At 40.4% G+C, this 24,888-nt stretch overlaps 2 protein-coding genes across 4 annotated transcripts in view; both read left to right on the top strand.

Annotated features, from left to right (window-relative positions):
* The first annotated feature begins 316 nt into the window (after nt 1-316).
* On the top strand, nt 317-4,968 carry chchd1 (coiled-coil-helix-coiled-coil-helix domain containing 1). The gene is made up of 3 exons (XM_052150600.1): nt 317-614; nt 2,953-3,071; nt 3,507-4,968. The coding sequence occupies exons 1-3, from the start codon at nt 476-478 to the stop codon at nt 3,609-3,611; spliced, it is 363 nt and encodes a 120-aa protein (XP_052006560.1). The 5' UTR covers nt 317-475; the 3' UTR covers nt 3,612-4,968.
* Nucleotides 4,969-11,346: 6,378 nt separating this feature from the next.
* LOC127660382 (neurotrypsin-like) overlaps nt 11,347-24,888 on the top strand; it is a 28,882-nt gene continuing 15,340 nt past the window's right edge. For 2 of the 3 annotated variants that reach the window (XM_052150531.1, XM_052150533.1), the window contains exons 1-3: nt 11,347-11,642; nt 15,126-15,168; nt 23,479-23,721. In XM_052150531.1, the coding sequence (XP_052006491.1) occupies nt 11,577-11,642; nt 15,126-15,168; nt 23,479-23,721 (352 nt within the window). In that variant the 5' untranslated portion in view covers nt 11,347-11,576. Of the gene's footprint in view, nt 11,643-14,936; nt 15,031-15,125; nt 15,169-23,478; nt 23,722-24,888 lie in introns of those variants that run through there. The other variant, XM_052150532.1, reaches the window with a different exon arrangement.

Genomic DNA, 24,888 nt, shown 5'->3' with positions numbered 1-24,888 from the left:
TGTAAATTCAGCACTAAAAAACCTAATTTTGTACTTTTTCTCCATGAAGTTGTACATTATAATAATTTGATTTCTGGCTCCAACAACAAAAAGGCAGTTAACATATGGTCCTCCTTTTCGTTATAATGACCTATAAGCTTCCCCTGGCAAAACTCATATTATGTTTGTATGTTGTTATGTAGATTTTGATAAGTCACTTATGATTTCTATCCTTTTTATTTTTTGCCAATAAAGATTTTCCGTCCAACCCTGCTCTTACCGACACTATTACGACAGTGTCAGCAGTGGTAACCATGACAGCAGGTTGTAAACGCTTTCCGACAGAACATGGCGACTTGCATTTGAGGACGTTTAACAAGAAGTGGATGGTAATAACATTCATTGCTTAATGCTATATTGTTATAACACATGTTTTCAATTTCATCTTGGATTTAGTGAGGATTTGTTTGAACGTCTCTGGGGGTGACTTAAAAAAATGTCGATGCAAAGTGGATCTGTGATTCAAGAGAAGGTGGCCAAATTGTTGAGCAGGCAGAATGGCAGACCAGTACTTAGACCCATCAAACCTCTGGCGCTGAAAAATGAGGTCGCTAACCGCAGGCTCCGGAAAGGAGGTGAGGACTGCTTTAATGTGACTGCTATTATCTATTAATTCTTAATAAAACTTAGTATGCTGTCCAGTTCTTCAACAATGCTTGTGATTTGAATATACTTTAACGTGGTTTCTAATGTCTAATATTATTGCATTAAATGTTAAAAGACGTTTAACGATTAAATAAACTGGCGTTACACAGAACGAGTTGTTATAACAAGCTTCTACAAAGATTAAGAAGATTATACGTAAATATGATTTATCTCACGTGCGCTGCAGGTTCCTAGAGCTAAAAGTGTCAGGGTGCATCTGTGTACAGTTTTGTTTCATACATTTTACAAAAACATTTAAAAACTTTAAAATTGTCACATGGTGTAACCATCAAGTATAAAGTAGAATAATACTTTCTTTGCACCTTGAATACATGAGAGTATAAACTTAATCATTCATTTCTAAAAGGTTTTCGATCTAATATTTCAACAAAATGTAATATAAAAATGTTACAAATTTTTTATTCAAAATTAAGTTTTCTCAGGGTTACACCACATAATCTGAACAAAATGTGCCTTTTCATAAAAATATCCAAATAAGATCGGATGTTTTTTAAAACGTTGTGCTCAGTCTTGAGGGTCTAAATGTCTCCTCTCTGTTTTAAAGTTTTTATGGTCAACAAAAACATCAAAATAACTACCTACTTGTTGGTTACACCACGACTTTGATTTGGTGGACAAAAATATGAATTCACTGCTTATTTTTTTTAAGAAATAATAATAAAAGATTATTCTGCACTAGTCATTTTTTCATGAATTTCAGCTTTAATGAGTCTGTGTCTCTGGACACCACATTACATTTTTCACTTTTAAGCCCCAGAAAAAATATTAGTATGATGCTAAATACAGAAATTGAAATTATGCTCATCATAGAAGAGATGTATTCAAGTAAATGGTTTGTGTGATTCGCATTATTTAATGTAGTTTTAATGTAATATATCTGGACAAAAAATAGCATCACTTCATCATTGACCCTTAGGACACATGGCCATAATATGCACCTTTTATTCTCTGTTATTGTATTTTATGATGAATCTTGCGAAAAGAGTCCACGCTATGGTCATGAACGTTTTTTCTAGATTGCTCGCCCACTGCAGACACACATTTTTTCTACTCCAATAACTGAACTAGTAAAGCCTGGTTCTATGAATGATGCTTAAACAGTGGTGTAACAGTTGTTCTACATACAGAGTTTTATGAAAATTTTTTGAGTTAAAAAAATGTACACGTTGTAACTGCAAACTTGTCATACCTTACATTTTGTTATTTTTTCTTTTTTTAAGAAAAGCGATATATATATATATATATATATATATATATATATATATATATATATATATATATATATATATAAAATAATATTCTCTTGGCCAGTTTTGAAAGTGTGCGAAACTTTAGAAAACTTGCATTACCATCAGTGGCGTAAGTTTCATGTGAACACTAGGAAGGGCAAATCAACACATTTCTAAACTGACATACCTGCCAGTGTTTTCAGAAACCCTGCATCTTTTCCAAGGAGAGAGAGCTTGCATGCTCAAGGTTGCCAGATTGCATTACTAAAGCGTCACCCTGGCAGAATATATCCAAACTGTAAAAGTGTCAAGATCTGATTGGGTGATTTCATAGAAATCTGGCAACCTTACACATGCCAAAATCTAATTCTGAATTTAAAGTCTGTTATTTGTCAAAGTAGAAAATTGCATATTTTACATGCATGATTAGTTCAAAGTTATACATAACACAGTTGAACTAAAGCGGATTGTAAGGGGGGATGGTGGTTTTACAAGGGGTATGCTTTTTTATATTTCTTGCAACAAGGGGGATGTCATCCCCTCGCAACCACCCTCAACTCGAGCCACTCGAGTATACCTGAAAATGATCTCCATTTAAATACCTGTTTGTTGACAATGTACTCTCTGGACAGAACATTATTTGTCAGATCTAAATTTAAGATGAATTATCACTAATTCATTTATTGTTGATTTTGTATTGTATGGATTTTATTTCTTTCTCTTAAGCATTTAAATTCACATATCAAAATAATGTGCATACATTCAAATTCGCTCTTTCTTAATTGGGACAGGAAATTCGGGTGGTCGTTTAAATCAAGACATGGGTTCAAGGCATTTTAGGAAACATCAAAGAGATGCAGCCACCTGCAAGAAACTCCTTATGTTAAGAAATCACTTTATGACAATATACTTACAATTATAATCAAGATTTTTCTTCAAGTGGTTTCTTGCAACTGGACCTTATTCTAATCCATTGTTTGAAAGAGCTTTATATTGTGATACAAACTCTTTGTTACAGAGGCCACCTGTGTCACGGAGATGTCATTACTGATGGCTTGCTGGAAACAGAACGACTTTAACAACACCGTCTGCTCTAATGAAGTCTCAACGTTTTATGCGTGTGTAGAAAAGACCCAGGTACTACAGACATGCTGCTCATGGTTGTCAGGAAATCCTAAGTAACCCACCCTGCTGATTTACAGTTCAAATGGGGCAGCGATTTAATGTTCTTAATTAAACATGTTTTTGATGACTACATGAAAAGGGGTAATTAGGAAGAATGACTAGCTAAATTTTGTTTACTGTTCCATGGTTATGGCGAAGTCATAAAACACACTTCCCATTCGACAGTGCTGTTTCCTGTTAGACAGTTGGTCCTATTTTACCTCCTTTTTCTGTTGTTGGTTGGAATGGCTTTTTTAAAACAAGTGCCCTTGATTTAGATCCAGTGCAGTAGATCATATTTATTAAACTTATTTTTAGACATTACACATTAAGAGGTATAGAAAATAAAAATGTCTGTCATAGTTCTTCAACATAACTAACATTGTTTCCTAATGTCAATTCTTACAGATGCAGAACAAGGCCAAAGGAAAGCAGGGAGGTCAAGGTCGACTTTTGCCAAAGGAAGCCACAAACTTATTGAAGCGATATCCCAACCTGGACAGTGAGATCTAGGACCACAGACATGGCTTGGTCAAAAAATTTAGTTTATGATTGGGAGTGAGTGGACTAGCAAACTGATGAGAACAGGGTGTGGAAAGGTTTTCTAAAAAGCAGCAGTGAAATTGAGCAGACAAAAAATGTTGTCAACGAGACTCTGCCTAATGCAGTTTGTCACAACCACATCAGCAGATGCCCACAAAGCAAATGAGCTGCATTCACAAGGCTGTAAATGCACTTTTGTTCATTACTAGATTTTACTGGCTACACTCCAATAGGTCATTCCATAACAGTGCAAAGGAAGGATCACTGATAAACCTCAAATCCAAGCAGTTCACACTCTTGATTCTTTTTGAGAGCCTGTAATTTGTGTGGCAGTTTTTGGAAATATTGTTAGTAATATATGTCCATACCAATATAATTTCCTCATTTAATCTATATGTTATTCATTTGATTGTGTTGGTGTTTCTATATCTCCCATGAATTATTGGGCTGTGACTAAATTATCTTCCTGTGTCATGGTCTGTCCAGCAATATAATTTGTCCAAGCCATATTCAGTTATCAGAAAATTGAGATCAAGGAAGAACTACGCAGTGCTGGGTCATGTTACATGCCAGGACAAAGTGTATTAGTTTTGGCCATGAGAACTGTTTGATAATGACTGGAATAAATCTAAATAACTCTTATTAAAAGTATTAACTTACTGACTATGTGTTCATATATCTGGTACAGAGAGTTTAAAAGGATATTTTTCAAGGTTTTTTGTTGTCTGAAACCTTGTTTAACTTAGTGGCCATGGACTGGCTTTATTCCATTAATGCAATTTAACCATGGCCATTTCATCATGTGATAATGCTGCCCACAATATCCTTAGGATGTATTTCTACAGTTGTCTGCAAACTAATGTGTCTAGGAAATGCTGTATGTTTGAGTCTAAACCCTGCGCATTTGTCAGTTTGTTTTTTCAGGGCTTTGATCCCTGATAAACTGATCTTTGAGCTACAGTAATAAGTAAAGAAAACAGCTGTTTTGATCAAATGTGCAAAAGTTTTTAATTTTAAACTCAGTTATGATGTAATCTTAGCCATTGTGCCAGGATGAGCAAATCCCCCTTTTTAGCAAGATCCAATCAGAATAAGTTTTATTCCACTTCAAATATGAAAACCAAATAAATCTACACCTGATTTAATTTTCATTAAACAAGAAACACGTTTGCTTTGTCCTGATGGCAAATTTTATCCACCATATCAACACATGCCCTTTGAGTCATTCTGGGGATTTTTCATGAGCTCCTTTGACACTTTCTGTTTTACATTTGCCATGTGACCACAAAGGTGTTTTCTGTTATGTGGCGCTGAATATGAAATAAAAGCATGCTTCAAAATAGTGTTCATTTTCGTACTCCTGCCATTTTACAAGATTTTCCTAAAGATTTTAAAAATGTTTTGCAAAAGCAGTTTGAAAAGTAAAAAGAAATGTTCCAGGTTCAAACCAAGTTAAACTCAAGTCGAAAGCATCTGTGGCATAATGTTGATAACCACACAAAAAATATTTTGACTAATCCTTTGTTTACTTAAAAGGGAGGAAGTGCAAATAAGTGTTTAAAAGTAAACATAAAACCAAGGTTACATTTAAAAAAAAAAAAAAGTCTAAAAACGAACTGTTTTAGGGACTAAAAGCCAGTACCTAATCCCCTCCCTAAACATTAGAGGCCAGAGTTCTGTTGCACTTAAGCAGTGCTAGCAACCTTGTCCCATGTGCTTCAAAAGCTTGTTGTCCATCTTTTCTTTCCTCTCTCTCTCTCTCTTCCTCTTCCCCTGGGGTAAATACATGATTTTCCCACCACAACTAATTGGAACATACCATTATCTTCAAATTAACCCTCACCTCCTCATTCTCTCCATCACAAACACATATAATATTTTCGTCTTATGGCTATCATTTTGTTACAGCGAGTATTTTAATGTTTATGGATTGGCCCATATAACTCGTAACTTTTGCCCTTTTTTTTATATTTATGAGTTAAAGGAATATTCCGGTTCTCTTACGAGAGGTTCTCTCGTATTGCGTAAGCTAGCTTACGCTACGGGAAAGATTCATCTTTTCTGAGATATTGAAGCCAAAAAATTATCCTTAATTTTGTATCATTTGTCAACGCAGTGCAGCAACTGCAGACCTTGAGCGGGCTAGCTAGCGAGCTCATTGGTTGCTCTGCGGCAACTGCTGCAGCCTATAGACGAACTTGGGCGAACTCGCGTCCAATGAGAGGCGTCACGGCGCTACTGCATCAAAGCCCGCCAAAATGGGCGTGGCTAGAGTGCATATAAGCGTAGTTCGTAGGCTGGAACCCTGATTTTCATCTCTTCAGTGAAGCTCTTCGCATCTCTGAACTGGAAGCCGCGTCGCCGTTCGAGGGGCATCTAGCAAGCTTGGACAGCGCTCGAAGAAGCCGGCCGTCTCCGCCCCCTTCAGCCATCCTGCAAGCTACACCATCCGGCGACGTATCCTATTTTAGAGCAAGCTAGTTCTTAACGAACTTCACAAAAGAGTAACGAGCGTCTTTTTTAAGATGCCTCGCACCACTTGCGCTTCATGCCGCGCCCCTCTCAGCGCCGGAGACCGCCACATCATCTGCGCTCTCTGCCTGGGACCGGGGCATGCAGAGCTCGCCCTCGCAACAAGGCGGATGCGACCTCTGCGAGGAGCTTCCGATGTCGACCCTGCGGGCTCGACTCGAAGTGCTCAGAACCGAAGCCGCCGCGCCGCCTTCTGTTCCGCCGCTCAGGAAAAAGCACCGCTCCCAAAGGCTGCCAGAACCGGTGATAGAAGCGACTGCCTCGCCGGAGCCTCTCCCTCGAGCATCGCTCTCACCCTCCCCGCCCCCCCGGGACGCGCAGTTGCCGCCCAGCGGCCGCACTGCTGCCATCTCGGAGGACGAGGCGGAGGATAAGGGTTGTTCCATCATGGCTTCGGACAGCGAGGAGTGGTCAGGCTCCCACGCCTCCTCCTCGGCCCAGGAATCCAGCAGGACCCGCACCGGAGTCGAAGGGGAACTAACACGCCTCCTCACACAGGCCGTCGACTGCCTCGGGCTCGAGTGGTCACCGCCCCCTGAGCAGGCTCCCAACAGACTCGACGGCTGCTTTCTTCAGAGCCGTCGCTGCGCAACACCCGCGGCCCGGGCCGCTCCCTTCCTGCCGGAACTCCACACTGAGCTTGCAAAGTCGTGGAACGCGCCTTTCTCGGCCAGGATCTAAGAAGCGCGATGGACCTCGCCCTTCGCGCCACCAAAGCTGCAGCCCAAGCTCTAGGGAAGTGCATGGCCTCGCTGACTGTGACCGAGAGACACCTGTGGCTAACGCTAGCCGACATGGGAGAAGCAGAGCGCTCCACGTTCCTCAACGCACCGCTCTCTCCGAACGGTCTCTTCGGCTCCGCGGTGAGTGGCATTGTTGACCGCTTTTCAGAAGTCCAGAAAGCCACCCAAGCCATGAACCTCTTCCTGCCGCGTCGCGCTAGCTCCTCTGCAGGCCGCCCACGTGACCAGCCTCCTGCACGAGCCTCTTCACAGCGCCCAGCTCAACAAAGTCAGACTTCTCAGCGTCGACAGGGCGGCCGCTCTCGATCACGCTCAGACAGCTGCCGCAGACCGCCGCCCCCCCGCGGGCCTCGGTCTAAGGTTGCGCTGAAACCTGAGCAACCGAAGTCCTCCTAGCCTTGTTGAAAAAAACGACTGCTCAGTCCCGCCGCGGCTCCTCGCGCATACGCGCCAGGGGGACTAGTTTATCTCTCTCGATCTGAAAGATGCCTACTTTCAGATTCAGATAAATCCCCCGTCACAGGCCATTCTTGAGATTCGCCTTCGACGGCCAGGTTTATCAATACACCGTCCTTCCGTTCGGCCTGTCTTTAGCACCCCGTACTTTCATGAAGTGCATGGATGCGGCGCTCGCACCCCTGCGGAGTCAGGGCTTGCGAATTCTGAACTATTTGGACGACTGGCTGATTATGGCACAGTCACATACGGAGCTTCTGTCTCACAGAACAGTACTCCTCAGCCATCTGAACAGTTTGGGTCTTGCAGTCAATTGGACCAAGAGCTCACTACACCCCAGTCAGGCAATTTCCTTCCTTGGAATAGAACTAGACTCCGTGGCTATGACGGCTCGCTTATCTACACAGCAGCGCCGTGTTCAGCGACTAGCCGCGTCCTTTCAGATGAACAGCCTCACGCCTCTGAAAAAATTTCAGAGAGTGCTAGGTTACATGGCCTCAGCCGCAGCAGTACTTCAGCTGGGTTTACTGTGCATGCGCCGCTTCAGCATTGGCTAAACACCCGCGTCTCGCCAGGCTTGGGCCACAGGCCGCCAGCCGATCAAGGTGACTCAGACCTGTATTTCAGCTCTGCAGCCCTGGACAGTGGTCGAATGGTATCAGCGGGAGTGACGATGGGAGCTGTATCTCGCCGAAAAGTCATCTCGACAGACGCATCCAACACGGGTTGGAGCGCGGTCTCGCGAGGGCTCTCCGGTTTTTGGCCTATGGTCAGTTCAGGAAAAGCTCCTTCACATAAATTGTCTGGAAATGATAGCTGTCGAGTACGCGCTAGCGCTTTCTCCGGTCATTCAGGGTCACCACGCCCTGGTCCGTTCTGACAACAGATCTGTGGTATCCTACCTAAACCGTCAGGGCGGTGTCAGATCCAGGAACCTCTTCCATCTGACGAAACGCATACTGAGTTGGTCCCAGTGCCACCTGCGCCGCTGAGGGCGACGCGACGCGCCAGGCCACCTGAACGACGGCCCAGACAGACTTTCCAGAGACAATATTCCTCCAGGGGAATGGTCCCTGCACGCTCAAACAGTCCAGAAGTTATGGCGCATATTCGCAGAGCAGAGATAGACCTCTTTAGCGCCAGAAGAGAACTCTCACTGCCCAATATTTTTCTCGAAGCGAGGACGCGCTGGCCCAGGACTGGCCCAACCGCCCGCTTTACGCCTTCCCTCCCGTCTCGCTATTGCCACAGGTAATGCAGAGGATCAGGGAAATGCGCCACTCGGTGCTCCTCATAGCCCCGCTGGGAGAATCAGACATGGTTCCCGGAGCTTACGCAGCTGTCACTGACAGCGCGTGGCCCATCCCAGTGAGAGCAGATCTCCTCTCTCAAGCTCGCGGCACGATCTGGCATCCCCACCCAGAGCGCTGGGCTGCACGCGCGGGTGATCAACGACTACCTGTCGCTCTGCCAGAAGGGGAAATAAACACTATCATACACGCTTGAGCCCCTTCCACGAGAAGACTCTATGCGTCAAAATGGTCTGTGTTTTCAAAATGGTGCACCGACAGAGACCTGGACCCACGGACATGTGGGGTGTCGCCACTGCTCGTGTTTTTACAAGAGCTGCTGGATAAGGGCAGATCCCCATCCACGCCAAAGTGTATGTGGCGGCCGTCGCGGCGTTCGCTGAACCCCTGCACGGCCAGTCACTGGGAAAAACGAGCTGGTCATCCGCTTCCTCAAGGGAGCTAGAAGGATGAACACCCCGCGCCCCCATCGGTTCCTATCTGGGATCTTTCTATAGTTCTCGAAACTATGAAAGCCCCCTTTCGAACCGCTTCAATCCGTGGATTTGAAATACCTTTCACTCAAAACCGCTTTTCTGACTGCCCTGTCATCAGTCAAACGCGTGGGAGACCTTCACGCGCTGTCTGTCAGCGCTGCGTGTCTTGAGTTTGGACCAAGTGACTCCAAGGTCATTTTAAAGCCTAGACACAGCTATGTTCCCAAGGTGATCGGTACTCCTTTCAGAGCACAGGTTATTTCCCTATCGGCGCTGCCAGCATCCGATAGCTGAACGCGACGCCAATCTCCTTTGCCCAGTCAGAGCACTGAGATTGTATACTGCGCGCCCGCCTCTTTCAGACGCTCTGAGCAGCTTTTCGTTTCGCTCGAGGGCGCACCAAAGGTCTCGCCACCGAAACAGACACTGTCTAGATGGATAGTGGACGCTATTGCTGCCGCGATACGCCGTCAAAGATCTGCCATGCCCTTTGGGCATTAGGGCTCACTCCACTAGAGGCATGGCCTCATCGTGGGCATGGTCCAGCGGGATTTCCATTCACGACATATGTGTGGCAGCGGGCTGGGCTTCCCTACCACCTTTGTCAGATTTTACAATCTGGAAGTGCCCGCCCTGCAGGCAAAACTACTAGCGGTTTAATACGCTACAGCTCCCTGGTGAGCTGCACTGATGGGACTCATTCCACACAGACCGGCACCGCCGCTCTGTCGTTCCCTTCCCACTATGTGCTTATGTATTACACACACACTGGGCCGCACTCTTGCCGGCCAAATATTATTTCCCCACTCACAAGGGCTCCCCGGGTCCCCCCACCCCGGGGCTCATGCAGTGGATGCTTGGCGCGCACGGCATTGACAATGGGTTCCCGTAGCGTAAGCTAGCTTGCGCAATACGAGAGAACCTCCTCTCGTAAGAGAACGAATCGGTTACCTAACGTAACCTCGGTTCTCTCTAGATGAGGGAACGAGTATTGCGTAGCCGGCCGTGCTCGCGCCACGAGCGACTTTCGCTTCATTCAATGAAAACCAGGGTTCCAGCCTACGAACTACGCTTATATGCACTCTAGCCACGCCCATTTTGGTGGGCTTTGATGCAGTAAGCGCGCGGACGCCTCTCATTGGACGCGAGTTTGCCCAAGTTCGTCTATAGGCTGCAGCAGTTGCCGCAGAGCAACCAATGAGCTCGCTAGCTGGCCCGCTCAAGGTCTGCAGTTGCTGCACTGCGTTGACAAATGATACAAAATTAAGGATAATTTTTTGGCTTCAATATCTCAGAAAAGATGAATCTTTCCCGTAGCGTAAGGTAGCTTACGCAATACTCGTTCCCTCATCTAGAGAGAACCGAGGTTACGTTAGGTAACCGATTCGGTTCAATACAAGTTACCCGCAATCGACTGCATTTGTGGCATAATGTTGATTACCACAAAACATTATTTCGAAACAAGCAAAAACAAGGTTACAATGAGGCACTTACAATGGAAGTGAATGGGGCCAGTTTTTGGAGGGTTTAAACAGAATTGTGAAGCTTATAATTTTATAAAAGCACTTATATTTATTATTCTGTTAAAACTCATGTATTATTTGAGCTAAATTTGTTTATATTGTTATTTTAACGGTCATTTCCAGGTTTGTTGACAGTCAAGGTAATGGTGTTGTAAAATTGGCAATAACCTTACACAGAAAAACTATTTTATTACACTAAAATCATGTTAACACACATATTGTGTATGTCTTGTTGCTATACTTTTGAAACAGTGAGTATTCTAACGTTAAAGTTTACACATTGGCCCCATTCAATTCCATTTTTTTTTATTATTTCTTTTTTTTTTTTAAGAAAAGGAGGAACAAGTCTAAATAAACGTTTGTGTTATCAGCATTATGACACAAATGCTGTCGATTGTGCTTAACTTGTATTGAACACGGAATACTCCTTTAATGCATAATATAAACATTGACTCTGAATGTAAATATATCTAAATGCAAATCTTAAATAGGCTATACTAAATCTTACAGAATAAATACACACTTAAAATCTAACTTTAGTTTAGTAAAATTTTGTAAATGTTCGCGCCTAGTTGGTCAGCTGGGTGAGCATGCAAAGTCCGCTGATGTGTGCTGCATAATTATTTATTTCCCATGAACGAAGGATAGAGACTGGAGCGGCGGTGCCCGAGTCGGTGTCTTTTTTCAGTGTCACCTCCTATATCCATGACTCAGTCAGACCCCAGCATGGGAGGAGTGTTTAGAGAAGTTTAGATAATTTTCCCTGTCTCATAACATAATGTTCTTTTTTTCTGTGAGACACATTTATAAACCGTTCGCGCAGGTGAATTTGGGACCGCGGACAGCAGTAATGATGGGACAGTTGTGCTGGATGTAGGCTATTGCCAATGACAAGATGGATATCACTGGGATCCTCTCTATCGCTATTGTCTATTATTTCTCTATTTGTGTCTATGGCGAGGTATGTAAAACGTAGTTTACTCCGTTGACATAAAAGTTATTTGTTTTGTTGTAGGCTATATACTTGGCTCACAGTCAAACTGGTTATTTATCTGAATAAGTCTCGCATTTACAGACAACACAAGCTTGTTTGACAGTACATTTAATTTTACAATATTTCTGTGAAAAGAGTAGCACGAATAAAAACTGACTTTGGAAATGTCCCATCGTGTCGCTTAATATTCTGTGTCTGTTCAATAGCCATCATTAATTATGGCAATGTTTTATAAGAGCTTCAGTAGACATTAAAGCCGTGTGTCACGTGAAAGTATTTTGGTAATTTGTCTTGCAGTGGGCATTAGTCTCATGCGGTCTTTGTTCATTTTCGGTGGGTGCAAGTGTTGTTTGCCCCGAATATATTCAGCTCTTTAAAGAGGATTTACATAATCACGAGATAATGAGAGCCATGCAGATGCATTTTTGAATCCTAATGAAACATTTTAACAATTTAATTTAGCATTATAATAGGCAATCTTTTGATTATATATTCCCTTTAGAATTTTATATTATTGTCTTTTACCTATTGCCTAATATATTTCATTCATATGAATATATAATGAAAATGAGAACATTTGATGTTGGCTTGACAAAACCTTTTTTTTTTATTTGAAGTTTGATAGATGGATAGATAGATAGATAGATAGATAGATAGATAGATAGATAGATAGATAGATAGATAGATAGATAGATAGATAGATAGATAGATAGATAGATAGATAGATAGATAGATAGATAGATAGATAGATAGATAGATAGATAGGCAAGAAAGAAAGGAAGTTAAAGGAATAGTTCACCCAAAATATTTAATTATCTCAGTATTCACTTACACTGATACCATCCAAAAGTATGACTGTCTTTCTTCAGCAGAACTCAAATTAAAGGGTAACTAAACCCCTGCTCAGAGTCTGACTCCACCCACTAGCAATATTTGAAAAATGCTCGAAAAGTGGGCAGACCCCAGTGGGGATAGAGGGGACGAACCGAGGGCGGGGATGAGCAGGGGGAGGCATGCACCTGAGACCCGTAATGACAGATTAATTGACAGCTGCTGTCAGACTCTAAAATGGAGAGTGACTGGAGTGACGCAAGCAGCTTTGCCACGGAGCGGTCTGTTGAAGTCGAGGACCTTTCTCCCCCACCTTCACCTGAAGTGTAGGAGGGTGAATTGTCTGTGGACACAGGGCCGGAGCCATATCAATTCGAGCCGCTGGCTCAAACTGCGGTTTTAACTCCCTGTTGAGCATCCGAGTGCGCATTCACCTTCACTCGCGTGCAGGAAAAACAAACGAAACACTGTTCAGTGATGTTTATCCTTTTAGCAGGATTTTTATTTAGCAAGCTTCATTTGAACGTAACATCAGTTAGCTGTTCTCTCAACTTAGAAGAATGTGACGTAAAGCGTAACGTCAACATGTACAAAACCATATACCTCCAAATAAAACTATACATGTAGTCAATGCCGTAATACAATGTATAAGGGTGCAATACGTTTAACACTCCCGCATCGCAAACGCGCGTTTGTCGGACCCAGAGGATTAACTTTAGCCTAACCATAAATTGTGATTCAAATATATATGATCACTCACCTCAAGACGCCGCTGAGGTGGTGGAGTCCATGCAAGAGGAGCAGCGTTTGGCACTGCGTCGCTTTTCAGCGCGAGCTGTTTGGAGAAGCCCATTTCCACCTCCATTGCGTTGGAGAAGCAATCCCGCGTAAAATGCAGTTTGCACACTCCTACAGCTCTAGGCGGAACTTCGCGGTCTTCCAGAACAAGGACGTGCAACCCCTGGCGCCTAATTTCCAAGTCTATATGGAAAGCAATACAGTCCAGCAGTGCTGTTGCAACCAGCAACATTACACCTACGTACCATCCTGACCACTGTACTAAATACAGATAATCTACGCTAACTTGAAGCTATCCTAACTGGCCTAATACTATGCTACTAACTAACTATGCTTCTAACAATACTACACTAACAAATATGCTAATTAACTACCTAGGCTACACGAAATAATCTAAATAACTATATAAATGCTATGTTAAATAGATGCTAAAATACTCTATCCTGATCATTTTCAATACTCGTAATTCCAACTCCTGACTCGCTACAGTGGTTTTGACTGAAACAAGATGGTTTTTATACTGCCATGGGCGTGGTAGCTCGTACCAAGGGCGTGGTGAGCTGGAACCTGCTTACGTCAGCTGTCACCGCTTACGTCACGAAGTACCGCAAACAGCCAATAGGAAAATTCAACTGCAGTAGCCACCGTTCAACCTGAAGAGGGCAGCACTCAGATGTTTTTACACCATATATTGTAGAATTAAAACACTTTATACAGAAATGTCAAAAAAATTACTTGAATCAATGACCAGTACTAATAAAGCCCCATTCTTACAGATCATTAACTAAAAAAAGTTGGTTTAGGGTTTAGTTACCCTTTAAGATTTTTAGAAGAAGATAGAACTCTATCAGTTCCTTATAATGGATGTAAAATTCAAATTTAGGCAGCATAAAAGTAATCCATGTGACTTATTATTATTATTATTAGAATTCTCATTATTGGGTGAACTATTCCTTTAAAGCCTTGTGTGGGATTGTGTGCATTTGAATTGTTGAATTTTCCTTGTTAAAATGATTTAAAAAAAAAAAAAATTAAGTTAGATGTGTTTACATTTGAATTTTTGCATTTTTTTGACAGTTGGATTTTGAGATGTCTTGGCCTGTTTCAACATTCTGTCAGTTTAAGTCTATGGAATTTGGGGATATTTGATCATCTACTGTGAGAAAAATGTAATTCCAATCAGAAAATTCATTGCAACCCGAGTCAGAACAGTTTGAAGGTTTGTACTGTTTGGTGGATTTAGCTTGAAAGCTGTAGTTTGAATTACAGTCAGACATCAAGTTTAAACCAAGTTTGTAGAATATCAGTTTGTTGGCTTTGTCAGAACCTGTAAAGTGTGGCAAACTTTGCGCACATGAAAAACAACACTATACTTTAAGTAGATGCATGTTGCTGTTACTAAAGCCTGAAGGTTCAAGGAACTTGTGTCTCATACATTACGTGACATGCCAAAAGTAGAACATTCCCATTGTAATCAACAACGCTGCCTACTCCCAGCTCACAGTAGCAGTAATATCTTGATGGTCATGAAAGTGCACTTTGATCTCAGTTGAAGTAATACTAAAGCAAAGCTGCACATTATTAACTTGTTAACCTGTTGTAAAGCAACAAATACCTTTGATAGCCTTCCAGCAAGGAGAAAGCCCCCAGGCTGGCACAGTTAGCTGGGATAACGTAAACAAACAAAACTGGAAATCATGGTACATGTCTAAAAAGGAAATATAAGGTATTAACATAGAATGGTAGTACCATAGTACTTTCGATACTCTTTTGAAAAGAAGTGAAAGGAGTGAGCTGATTTTTGTTTTCTTGTCTTCATAGGCGGGACCAAATATTGTCAACATGAAAACCCTGCAGAGCTCAGGTAGGCACTCCCATACACAGATCTGAGTCTGTCTGCGTATTTCAATATTTGTTGGAGGTTAAATGAAGGGGCGAGTTGGAATCCTATCTGACTCTAGCAGTCTGGAATTTATTTTTACTTCCTTATCTTTCACAAGAATTGGCAAATTACCAGCTACTCTTTTGAATGATCATTTGCTTGGGAAATTTAATTATGCCACTTACTCATTATTGGTTGTGGCTGAAACGTCACTATATTTTTATTAAATTTGATTCTGGTGAAAAGCATCTCTGTCATTGCCAAAGACCACATCCCTGCTTGGACCCATATCTATATAGCATTACCGATGCAAAGCCAGTCTGCTGTCAAGAGAAGTTGATGGTTCCCTACGGCAGAGTAAAAGAAATACGCAACCGCAACAATTACTCAGACAAGATTGCTGTAGGGAGAAACACAATATTCAATTTGCTTGTAACATGACCTAAGCACAAACACTTACTGATGACAGTGAATGGATGTGAAACAACTGTGACATTGATGGGCTCTGAGTTGCTAATCTGGGATTGAAAATGTCACTATTTGTACACATTTCATGTGTCATAATCAAGTTCCATGAACTTTTTCCTTTCCTTGCCCTCCAAGCCTGGACAGGTTTGTGAGCTGACATCCTTAGGGCAGGATGCTGAGATACGCTCAGCCTTTCCATGAAATCCTCAACCCACTCCCAGTTCATGCTGGGGCAGTGTGAGATTCCTCTAGGATTGCCTCATCCGTGGATTCATTTTATTTGCGCCAACTTTTATATTTACCAGCTCTCTGCTGTTAAACCTCTCAAATATTTAGGCCCTTGTGATATCCACAATCAGGACTCTTGTTGGTGCTCTATAACCGTACCACCATGGGAAATATGAGTGGAACTCTACCCTGATACTATTTCAGCAAATTGCTTTATGAACACACCAATGTACAACATGGAACCTGAGCTGTCACGAGTTTGAGTGTGCGCAAGAAAAGATTTGGCATTGCTGAACTATTAACCTGTGATTGTACAAGAATGCAAACTATTTGGAATGCCTAAACAAGTTTTTAAACCTGTTAGCGGTGTGTTGTGCTTATTTTCAGTCGTAATCGTGTACAGAAGGCCAGTCTTTCTAAACACATTAAAGAAACACAAAGGATCAATTATATTCTCCATAGCTCTATGTCTGATCATAGACTTCTGCTGTGCCAACACAGTGTAGTTTAGTTTAGTTTACACTTAATTATCCATTCAATTTGCCACAGAATGGAAATATGCTGTAGACAAAAAAACAGACAAACATATGCAGTACATATGCAGTAAACATAAACAGACAAAGTATAATAAATGTGCCATATTAAACCTAAGGAAAACTAATAAAAGAAGATGGGTGTTGATCTCTGTAAACCCGCATAAGATTTTTATTAAACAGCTCAAATCTTAAAGGAATAGTTCACCCAAAAATGAAAATTCTCTCATCGTCTATTCACCCTCATGCCATCCCAGATGTCTGACTGTCTTTCTCCTGCTGGACACAAAAGATTTTAGGAAGAATATTTCAGCTCTGTAGGTCCTCTCAATGCATGTGAATGGGTATCAACATTTTGAAGCTCCAAAATGCACATAAAGGCAGAATAAAAGTAATCCATAAGACTCCATTTTCTGAAGCAATATGATAGGTGTGGGCAATGGTGTAGATTTGGTTTGAACATTGAGGGGGACCAAATGGACAAGATACATGATTGGGGGGTACAAATCACCTGTTCTACAAGTTCTACACCAATGGGTGTGGGTGAGAAACAGATAATTATTTAACATTATTTATGGTTTTTACCATAAATTCTCTTGCCTGCCCAGTAGGTGGCGATATGCACATAGAATGCAAATGACCAAAAACAAAAGAAGAAGAATGTGAAAGAGGAGATTGGTCGTAAAAAAGGACTTAAATATTGATCTGTTTCTCATGCACAACTGTCAAATTGCTTCTAAAGAGATGGATTTAACCACAGGAGTCGTATGGATTGAAACATTTTTTTTTTTCATTTCACGGCATCCTCTTCTGCTCCATTTGCTTGTTTGAAATCAAGACAATCATAATAGATGGAGTTTTTAAAACAGCTCACATTGAAGAGAAGTCCAATTCTTTTTTCTGACAAGATGTTAAACTATAACGTTTCAGGATTCTTTCAGCGTTTGTTTACAATTACAGTATATTTGGAATAATATAGACAGAAGTGTAGGGTGTCATAGGGATTCAGTTGCTAGACTTCTTTGCTTCTGATAAAATATTCTTATCTTAGCCATTCAGGACGCCTTTCTCTCCATCATTTGTCTTTAAATCATCTAGTCTTAGCTCACTAAGACTATCTAAAATAAATGTAAACAAGCAGAGACAGGGTTGGGCTAAGTGTCCGCTAAGTGTAAATTTGGAAGCGCATGCTCACAGGTGTGAATAATTTTCAGGCATTCTCCACAAGTATTTTACCCCATAAAGCTCTAGGTATGAGATGAGAGGCATGTACTGCAGGGGGCTTTATGAAAATGGAAATGGTCTCAACTCTCTCGCTCTCTCTCCCCTGAGGGATATGCACCTGGGGCAGGTTGCACCAGCTATACGCCAGTTACAGGCTAAGTTGTAACATTCCAGTTACAACTTAGCCTAGTTGAGACGTAAATGGATGCTAAGGCCATGTTCAGACTGTCACTAAAAATCAGATTTTTTGCATATCCAGATTGTATCCAGATGAGTTTTTGATAGTCTGTAAAGTAAAAAAAAAAACACATGAATTCTGATTTTTCCGAATCTGATTCAAACCACATCGGGAGGTGGTTTCAAATGCGATGGTAATGTGATTTTTTTCAGATGCTTTTCAGTCCGGATGCTCTGGCTGCTCAAATCGGATTTCAAATGGTCTTTAGCGTCACTCATAAAGTGACACACAACGATGATGGCTGTGTCTCGTTTCGAAGGCTGCGTTCTAGGAAGGATGCGTCCTTTGAAGGCTGCAGTATACTGAGCATCCTCCTTTAAACATTCCTCGTTTAAATGAGATGGCCTTCATAGGACAATCGGAAACAGAATGTAACATGGTTGCTATGAAAGCATACCACTCTATTACAAGCACGAGCACTTTGAGTGAGAAGGGAACAAATTCCCTTTGGAAGGGAATGTATGGGGTAAATTTTAGGAGAGTTATAATGATGTAGAGAGAAAAGAAAATAGATTTTACAGCTGCAGTTTTAGTCCAATACTTTATTTTTATTATATATTAATATAATTATACATATTATATACTCTGTACCCATCTACGGAGATACTTCAACTTGGGAAATAATATTACTTGCAGTTTGATCATCATATTTATGGGCAATTTGGCGTTATTTGTTTGGGCATTTTTATTTGGAGAGCGAGATAGTGCACCTCCATTTTTCCCGCATCTGTTTAGAAAGCATCGTCACATGTGTACGCATACGTCGTTACCAAAGCAACCCATGTAGCTAGGTTGGTTATGTATGAACGCGCAAATCTGATTTGTTCACTTGCAATAATTAAATACATTAATTAAATCTATAATTTATTACAGATCGTATTTAAATGGGGATATAATTTATTACAGCTGACAGTTATGTGAGAAAACAAGGTTTAAACACTAACCGTAACCAGATAAAACCGAAATGCACAGCATTTTAACACTTTGGTGTTCAAATTTAAAGGCTGCTAATTGGATCAATTCAGGTAAACGTCATTATGCGACTACACAGGTGGTGCGTACAAGTGGTGCAATCAAATTAAGCACTGACTTAGTAGCATACTTACTATTAGTTACTAAGCCCTTAGTGCGAACATTACGTTCTAACTTAAGTAAGACCTTACGCACAGCTGGTGCAAACCTACCCTGACCTTGCAAAAAGGAAATACCTGAATTTAACATCCTTTTGTTTTCGAGGTTGATGGATTCATCTCTCATCTGAAAAAACATACATTTTCAATAGACCTTGAACTTAAATTTTTAAGCTTGCTCTAGGACAGTGGGCACAAAGCCCAGGACTTCCTCATCTCCATTCACATTTCCAGGAATGCAATGAAACACAGACTGGCAGCATATGGGGAACAGCATTAGTCTTAAGTTACTGTGTTGTGAATGCTAAAAGAATTGTTGTCAGTGAAATTGGATTGTCAGTCACCATAACTGTGCTGCATGCTGACCATCAACTTTATGAGAAAATGCTCTCTCACAAGAGATTAGTCTAGACCACATAATGTGGTCACCTTTTTTGTTTAGTTTAATGATTTCAAGGTTTTAATAAGTATCATTTTCAAGAATGATTTTTCTTCCTTATTATTTTACTAACTGATGCAAGTATAGGCAAATTCAGTAGTTTGCAGTTAATGTAATCCGGTATTAAGGATAGTGTAAACATATGTGGCTTTCTGTCCGGGGCAAAGGGCTCGAGACTCGAAGTTTGACCCGAACTCGAAAACCTCCCCGGACTGGATTAGTATTGATGGAATAGATAGGAGGAGATGGGGACGTGGTGGGATGCCGGAAATTCAATACTTCTTTAGAATGGTAATATTTGTAATAGTAAAACTGTATATATATCAAACACAGTCTATTTGCAATTTGGAACAAAAGACACACAGCTGAAATTTCCATTACTGCCCTCTGGAGTAAACAGGTGGTACAACAAGCTTGCATTTCTCACGAATCTTCCTTATTACAATCCAGGGCCATTGTGATTAATTGCATTAATTTTTTAACGTGTTATTTTTAATACAATTAATCGCACTGAATTAGTCTATTTGCAATTTGGTACAAAAGACGTTTCTGATATCTGGAGAATATATATATATATATATATATATATATATATATATATATATATATATATATATATATATATATTCTCCAGATATCACAAACGTCTTTTGTTCCAATTTGCAAATAGACTGTGTTCTCCAGATATCACAAACGTCTTTTGTTCCAATTTGCAAATAGACTGTGTTTGATATATAGGTCTATACAGTTTTACTATTAGCTATGTAGTAGATATTAAAGAGCACCTATGTTTTTCAAATATTAACTTTCATGTAGTGTGTTATATAGCTATTTGTGAATGTAAAAAAGTCTGCAAAGTTTCAAAATCAAAGTGCACAACAAATGGACTTATTGAATCCCAAAAGAAAGAACCGATTCTGAATATCTGAAACGAGTCGTTGGTAATTCCAGACTTTCTGCCTGTACTAACCTATGTAATTTGGTAACAAACAAAAAAACACCTCTGGTCTTCATTGGCTGCTCGCGAACAGCTTTGACCCACCCTCAAACACTACACTAATTGGTAGACCAATCTCAACAGACTGGGACATCTGACCGATCAGAGCAGAGTAGGCTCTCTGAAAGGAGTTTAGAATGAATGCTTTAGAACGGATCATTGAACGAATCGTTTTTGACAATGGGAAAAAAAAGGTAATGCTGCAATTGAAATTATGAGCAGATTAAAGTGTTTTTTGACCTTGGATGCATGTAAATCTATTGTATGAGACCTTTAAAACTAAATTAGGCATGTTTAAAAACCATAATAGGAGCTCTTTAAAATTCATCTTTAATTATTTGTATTTTTTATAAAGCATATTAATATAATGGTAATTTCACTAAATGAAGGATATCCTAAAATAATCTGTGTCATAAAATATTTTATTTTTACAAAGCAATACATGTTTATATACATTTTCAAATGAGTTAATTCAATGATGGACTTTTATTTTGAAAAAATGTTGTCCAGAAGCGCTTGCAGGTGTTGTGCCAAAATTTGACTCCCTGCCACATTCTGACTCCACACTACCTGATTGGCCCTTATCCCTAAACCTCACCCCTAACCCTAACAGTCATTTGCCCTTACCGCTAAAGCCCATTGCTTCACCTGACCTACCCCTAAACATAAGGATATAGGGAGTCACAACAGAGGCATCACACACACACACAAATGCAGTGAAAGCACAGGACAGTTCCAGTTACAGCTACATATGCACAAAATGTGACATGCTCCATCATTTGAGTCTGATGTAGTTTTTTGGAGAAACACGATATTAGCCTCAGCTTTCAAATGATGTCATTTTATCTTGAAATTCAAACAATACATTTTGTATTCATGCTCTTAAATGGTGTGTGTGACAGATTGCGGCAGCTGGCCATTCAAACAGAGAGGGGAACAACGTGCTCTCTCTCTCCAAATAATAGCACGAAAAAAAACACGAATGAACATCTGAGGTTTTGTTGAATGATACCATACAACTTTCTGAAATGTGTCTTCTCTCATGTAATCGCTCATTCTGTTAATGTTGGAATGACAATGGAGCCCCAGAGCACTCACAGGATCCTTGCATGATGACATGTTCACTGAACGCACACACACACAAGTGAAAATCTTGAAAATTCAACCTTAAGACCCAAGGAGGGAAATGTTAAAATAAAACAAGAAATACCTCGGGAAATGTGATTTATGACTTTTTAAAGGTCTTTATTTTCACCAAATTGATTTAATACATTTTATTACTTTTAATGACCAACGGATACCCTGTAACTGAGCTGTACTAAATCGATCAGATTAGCCGAGCACACAGTGAAGATGACATGCATTAAGCGGTCTTTTGGCATAGGGGCGTATACATTTTTAAAGAAAAATGACAAATAGCCTGAAAATGCATTTCAAAGACATGTATTATTGTAAATAATTCACAAAATCTATTGTATCCTAACTGCATAAATTAAACTGTGTTTGTCATTATTATCTTAAACTAAAATACAAATATTTGTAATTAATTTTTGTAAGGGAAGGTTAGGGTTAGTTTTAGGTGTTGGTGTAGGGTGACTTTGGAACTCTAAATAAACACAAAAAAAACATGCTGCAGTGATGCCACTATACTATATGCTAGTTTATTATTAGGGGTGTAAATACAGTAGCATCTAACACTATTTGCACATGGTGCAAAGAAGATGATTTTTGTTGCTATTTACACTGCCTATTTTCTACCCCTACCAAATAAAACCTTTTTGCATTTCTGGATTTCCATTAAGCCATAATGCAGACCCTGAAACACACATACACAAATATGGTATAACTCTTCACAGTACTGCAAGGATCAGGCACGTGCACACATAGACATCAAAAGGGGCTTGAGCACCTGCCCTTTTTATTCCTGGAGAGAAAGTGCCCTTTTTTCTGGGGTGCTTTTTTTTATTTATTTTTTAAATAATATATATTCCTGTTTGCGCAGAATGCGCACAGCTTCCCTGTCAAGCAAATATATTTATTGAATAGTGTATATAAATATCGGGTCAGGAGTTCTGAAGCTCTCCCTAACCCTATTTTTGTATAATATATTATGTACATATTATGTATTTGATTAAAACATTCAGGCAATTCAGTATTCTGATGCTTGGTTTCAAATTATTAGTAAAACACGCCCCTCTGCTTGATACAGTTATTTAGGTTATTCTAAATATATACTTGAAACTAGTAGCATAGAAAACATGCACATTGTGGCATGGTTTCCTTTGCTGCTCTATACACCTAGTGAATACTAAGGAGACCATGGTTTCTGTGTGAACTGATTATTTTGTAGACATCTTTTGAAAATGAAACAATTGCGTGAGTTTGAGGAAGATAAAATTAATTAACTTTTTTAATAATTTGTTTAAAAAGGAAGTCAGAGTTGTGTTAATATATATACTTTTTTGTTTAAAAAACGTAAAAAAATACGTAATTATGAGAAGTGCCCTTTTTTTCACTTGAGCCCCTGCCCCTCAAAATGTCTGTGCACGTCCCTGGCAAGGATGTTTTGGTTGAGTGACTCATAGTGGGTCGATTCTTGCCCTTTTTTTCACTTGAGCCCCTGCCCCTCAAAATGTCTGTGCACGTCCCTGGCAAGGATGTTTTGGTTGAGTGACTCATAGTGGGTCGATTCTTCACAAGACTTGCAGTCTCCAGCAGTATAATAAGTTATCATTATATTGCACAGCAAACTGCTGTCTTAACCCTCTGCAACCAGAGGAGAGACCCTAGGGGTTTTGACTAATAGAGTGTAAGTTAAAGAGGAGAGAGCCAATAAGACCACCTTGTCATTTAAGGCCATTCTTTTAAAAGTATTCATGCCAAATTAGTATAATGTATTCATGTCAAAGTATTGAGTTGACTTTCATTTGTCTCAGTTTAAAAAGTCTCTATTATGCCCCTTCAGTTTAACATATAAATTGTGTGTGTGTGTGTGTGTGTGTGTGTGTGTGTGTGTGTGTGTGTGTGTGCCATAGGCCCTCTGTCCTGCTCTGAGGGTTTCACTGAACTGGGTTATTACAATGGATCTGTGTCTCAGACGGACTCTGGCTCTTCCTGTCTTAAATGGACTGATTTTCCAGACTACATGCTGCAATATCCCAACCGTGGGCTGGGCAACCACAACTACTGTAGAAACCCTGACCGTGAGTCTAATCCCTGGTGCTTCTTCAGACAGAGGTCAGGAGCCATTGGGTGGACCTACTGCGACTGCCACCAGGGTGAGTCCTCATTTGTGGCTTTCCACATTTTGAGATATAGTTTAAAAGATTTACTTTAAGTTTAAAGCTTAAGTGTGTAATTTCTGAGCCCTTAGCATCCCCAAACATAATTGCAAAAATAATGACAGGTTTCCCAAAACCCCCTGTTTTCATTTGACCGAGATGAATGAAAGCCATTGACAAACCAACCAACAGCTTCAAAAAGTGTTCCTGCCGTTATCATTACAGGTGGCTCTTGTCTAACATCATTTGACCTATGCAATTTGTTAGTGGATTGGCCGTGCTATTTGTGTTTATTTGTTTACATTAATTTGTCCTGGTGAATATTGGTGTCACACCTGTCATAGATTAGTATGTGTTGTTGTACAGGAAACAATGTGTCTGTCAGTGAGCCAAAAGCAGTCAAAGTTTCTGTCTGCCCTCTCTTTTTATTGGCCTCTATTTATCTTGTCTATGTTTCATCAATCAGATTCATTTCACATATATGAGTGTGTGCTTTTGTTACTCTGTTTCCCTGGCATCTATTCGGAAAGTTTCTGTTCGCTCTCTGTATCTCTTTGTGCTGATCTGTCATCGCATTTCTGTGTCTGCTGTTGTGTACCAAGCTGTTGTTGAAATCTGTTTTCCTTATCTGTGTGAGCAGTGGTTATCGCTGTCTGCCATCATATGTAATAATATTTAACACGGTTACCAACTCAAATGATTAGAGCATGTATCCTGTACTATATATATATATAAATGTCTGAGAGCATGACATGTGGCAGTGACATATTCATTTGCTATGTTTTTAATTATAGTGCGAGACACTGAATCCTTTCACTGAAGAGATTAGTTCAGATTCTTTCACTCAGTTGTTTACATGCACATCAAAAGTTTGATTTAATTTTGACTGAATGAATAATTTGTGTTTTTAGTCCGACTGAAATCATACCGGTCTGATTTTGGCGAATTCAGACTAACAGAACTAGAAAATGCTTGTCTTCATCCTGAATGCACACGTTAATCGAACCACAATCAGCCTCGGCATTGCTAGCGCATGCTCCGTAAAATGGTAATGAGGTGATGAGCAACATTCTTACCTAAATGGACAGATGAAAAACAAGTAACCGTCAACTTTTCTTTTTAAGTCTTCAAAAGGCTTGAAAATATTTGATTAAGCATTGTATC

The sequence above is a fragment of the Xyrauchen texanus genome, chromosome 20 (genome assembly GCF_025860055.1).
Source record: "Xyrauchen texanus isolate HMW12.3.18 chromosome 20, RBS_HiC_50CHRs, whole genome shotgun sequence".
In the NCBI taxonomy this organism is placed as follows: Eukaryota; Metazoa; Chordata; class Actinopteri; order Cypriniformes; family Catostomidae; genus Xyrauchen; species Xyrauchen texanus.
This window is presented reverse-complemented; position numbering and strand designations above follow the sequence as displayed.

Coding starts and splice junctions, on each gene's coding strand:
- chchd1 (XM_052150600.1), top strand. CDS start 476: ATGTCGATGCAAAGTGGATCTGTGATTCAAGAGAAGGTGGCCAAATTG. Junction 615..2,952: donor CCGCAGGCTCCGGAAAGGAG/GTGAGGACTGCT, acceptor TCTTTGTTACAG/AGGCCACCTGTGTCACGGAG. Junction 3,072..3,506: donor CGTGTGTAGAAAAGACCCAG/GTACTACAGACA, acceptor CAATTCTTACAG/ATGCAGAACAAGGCCAAAGG.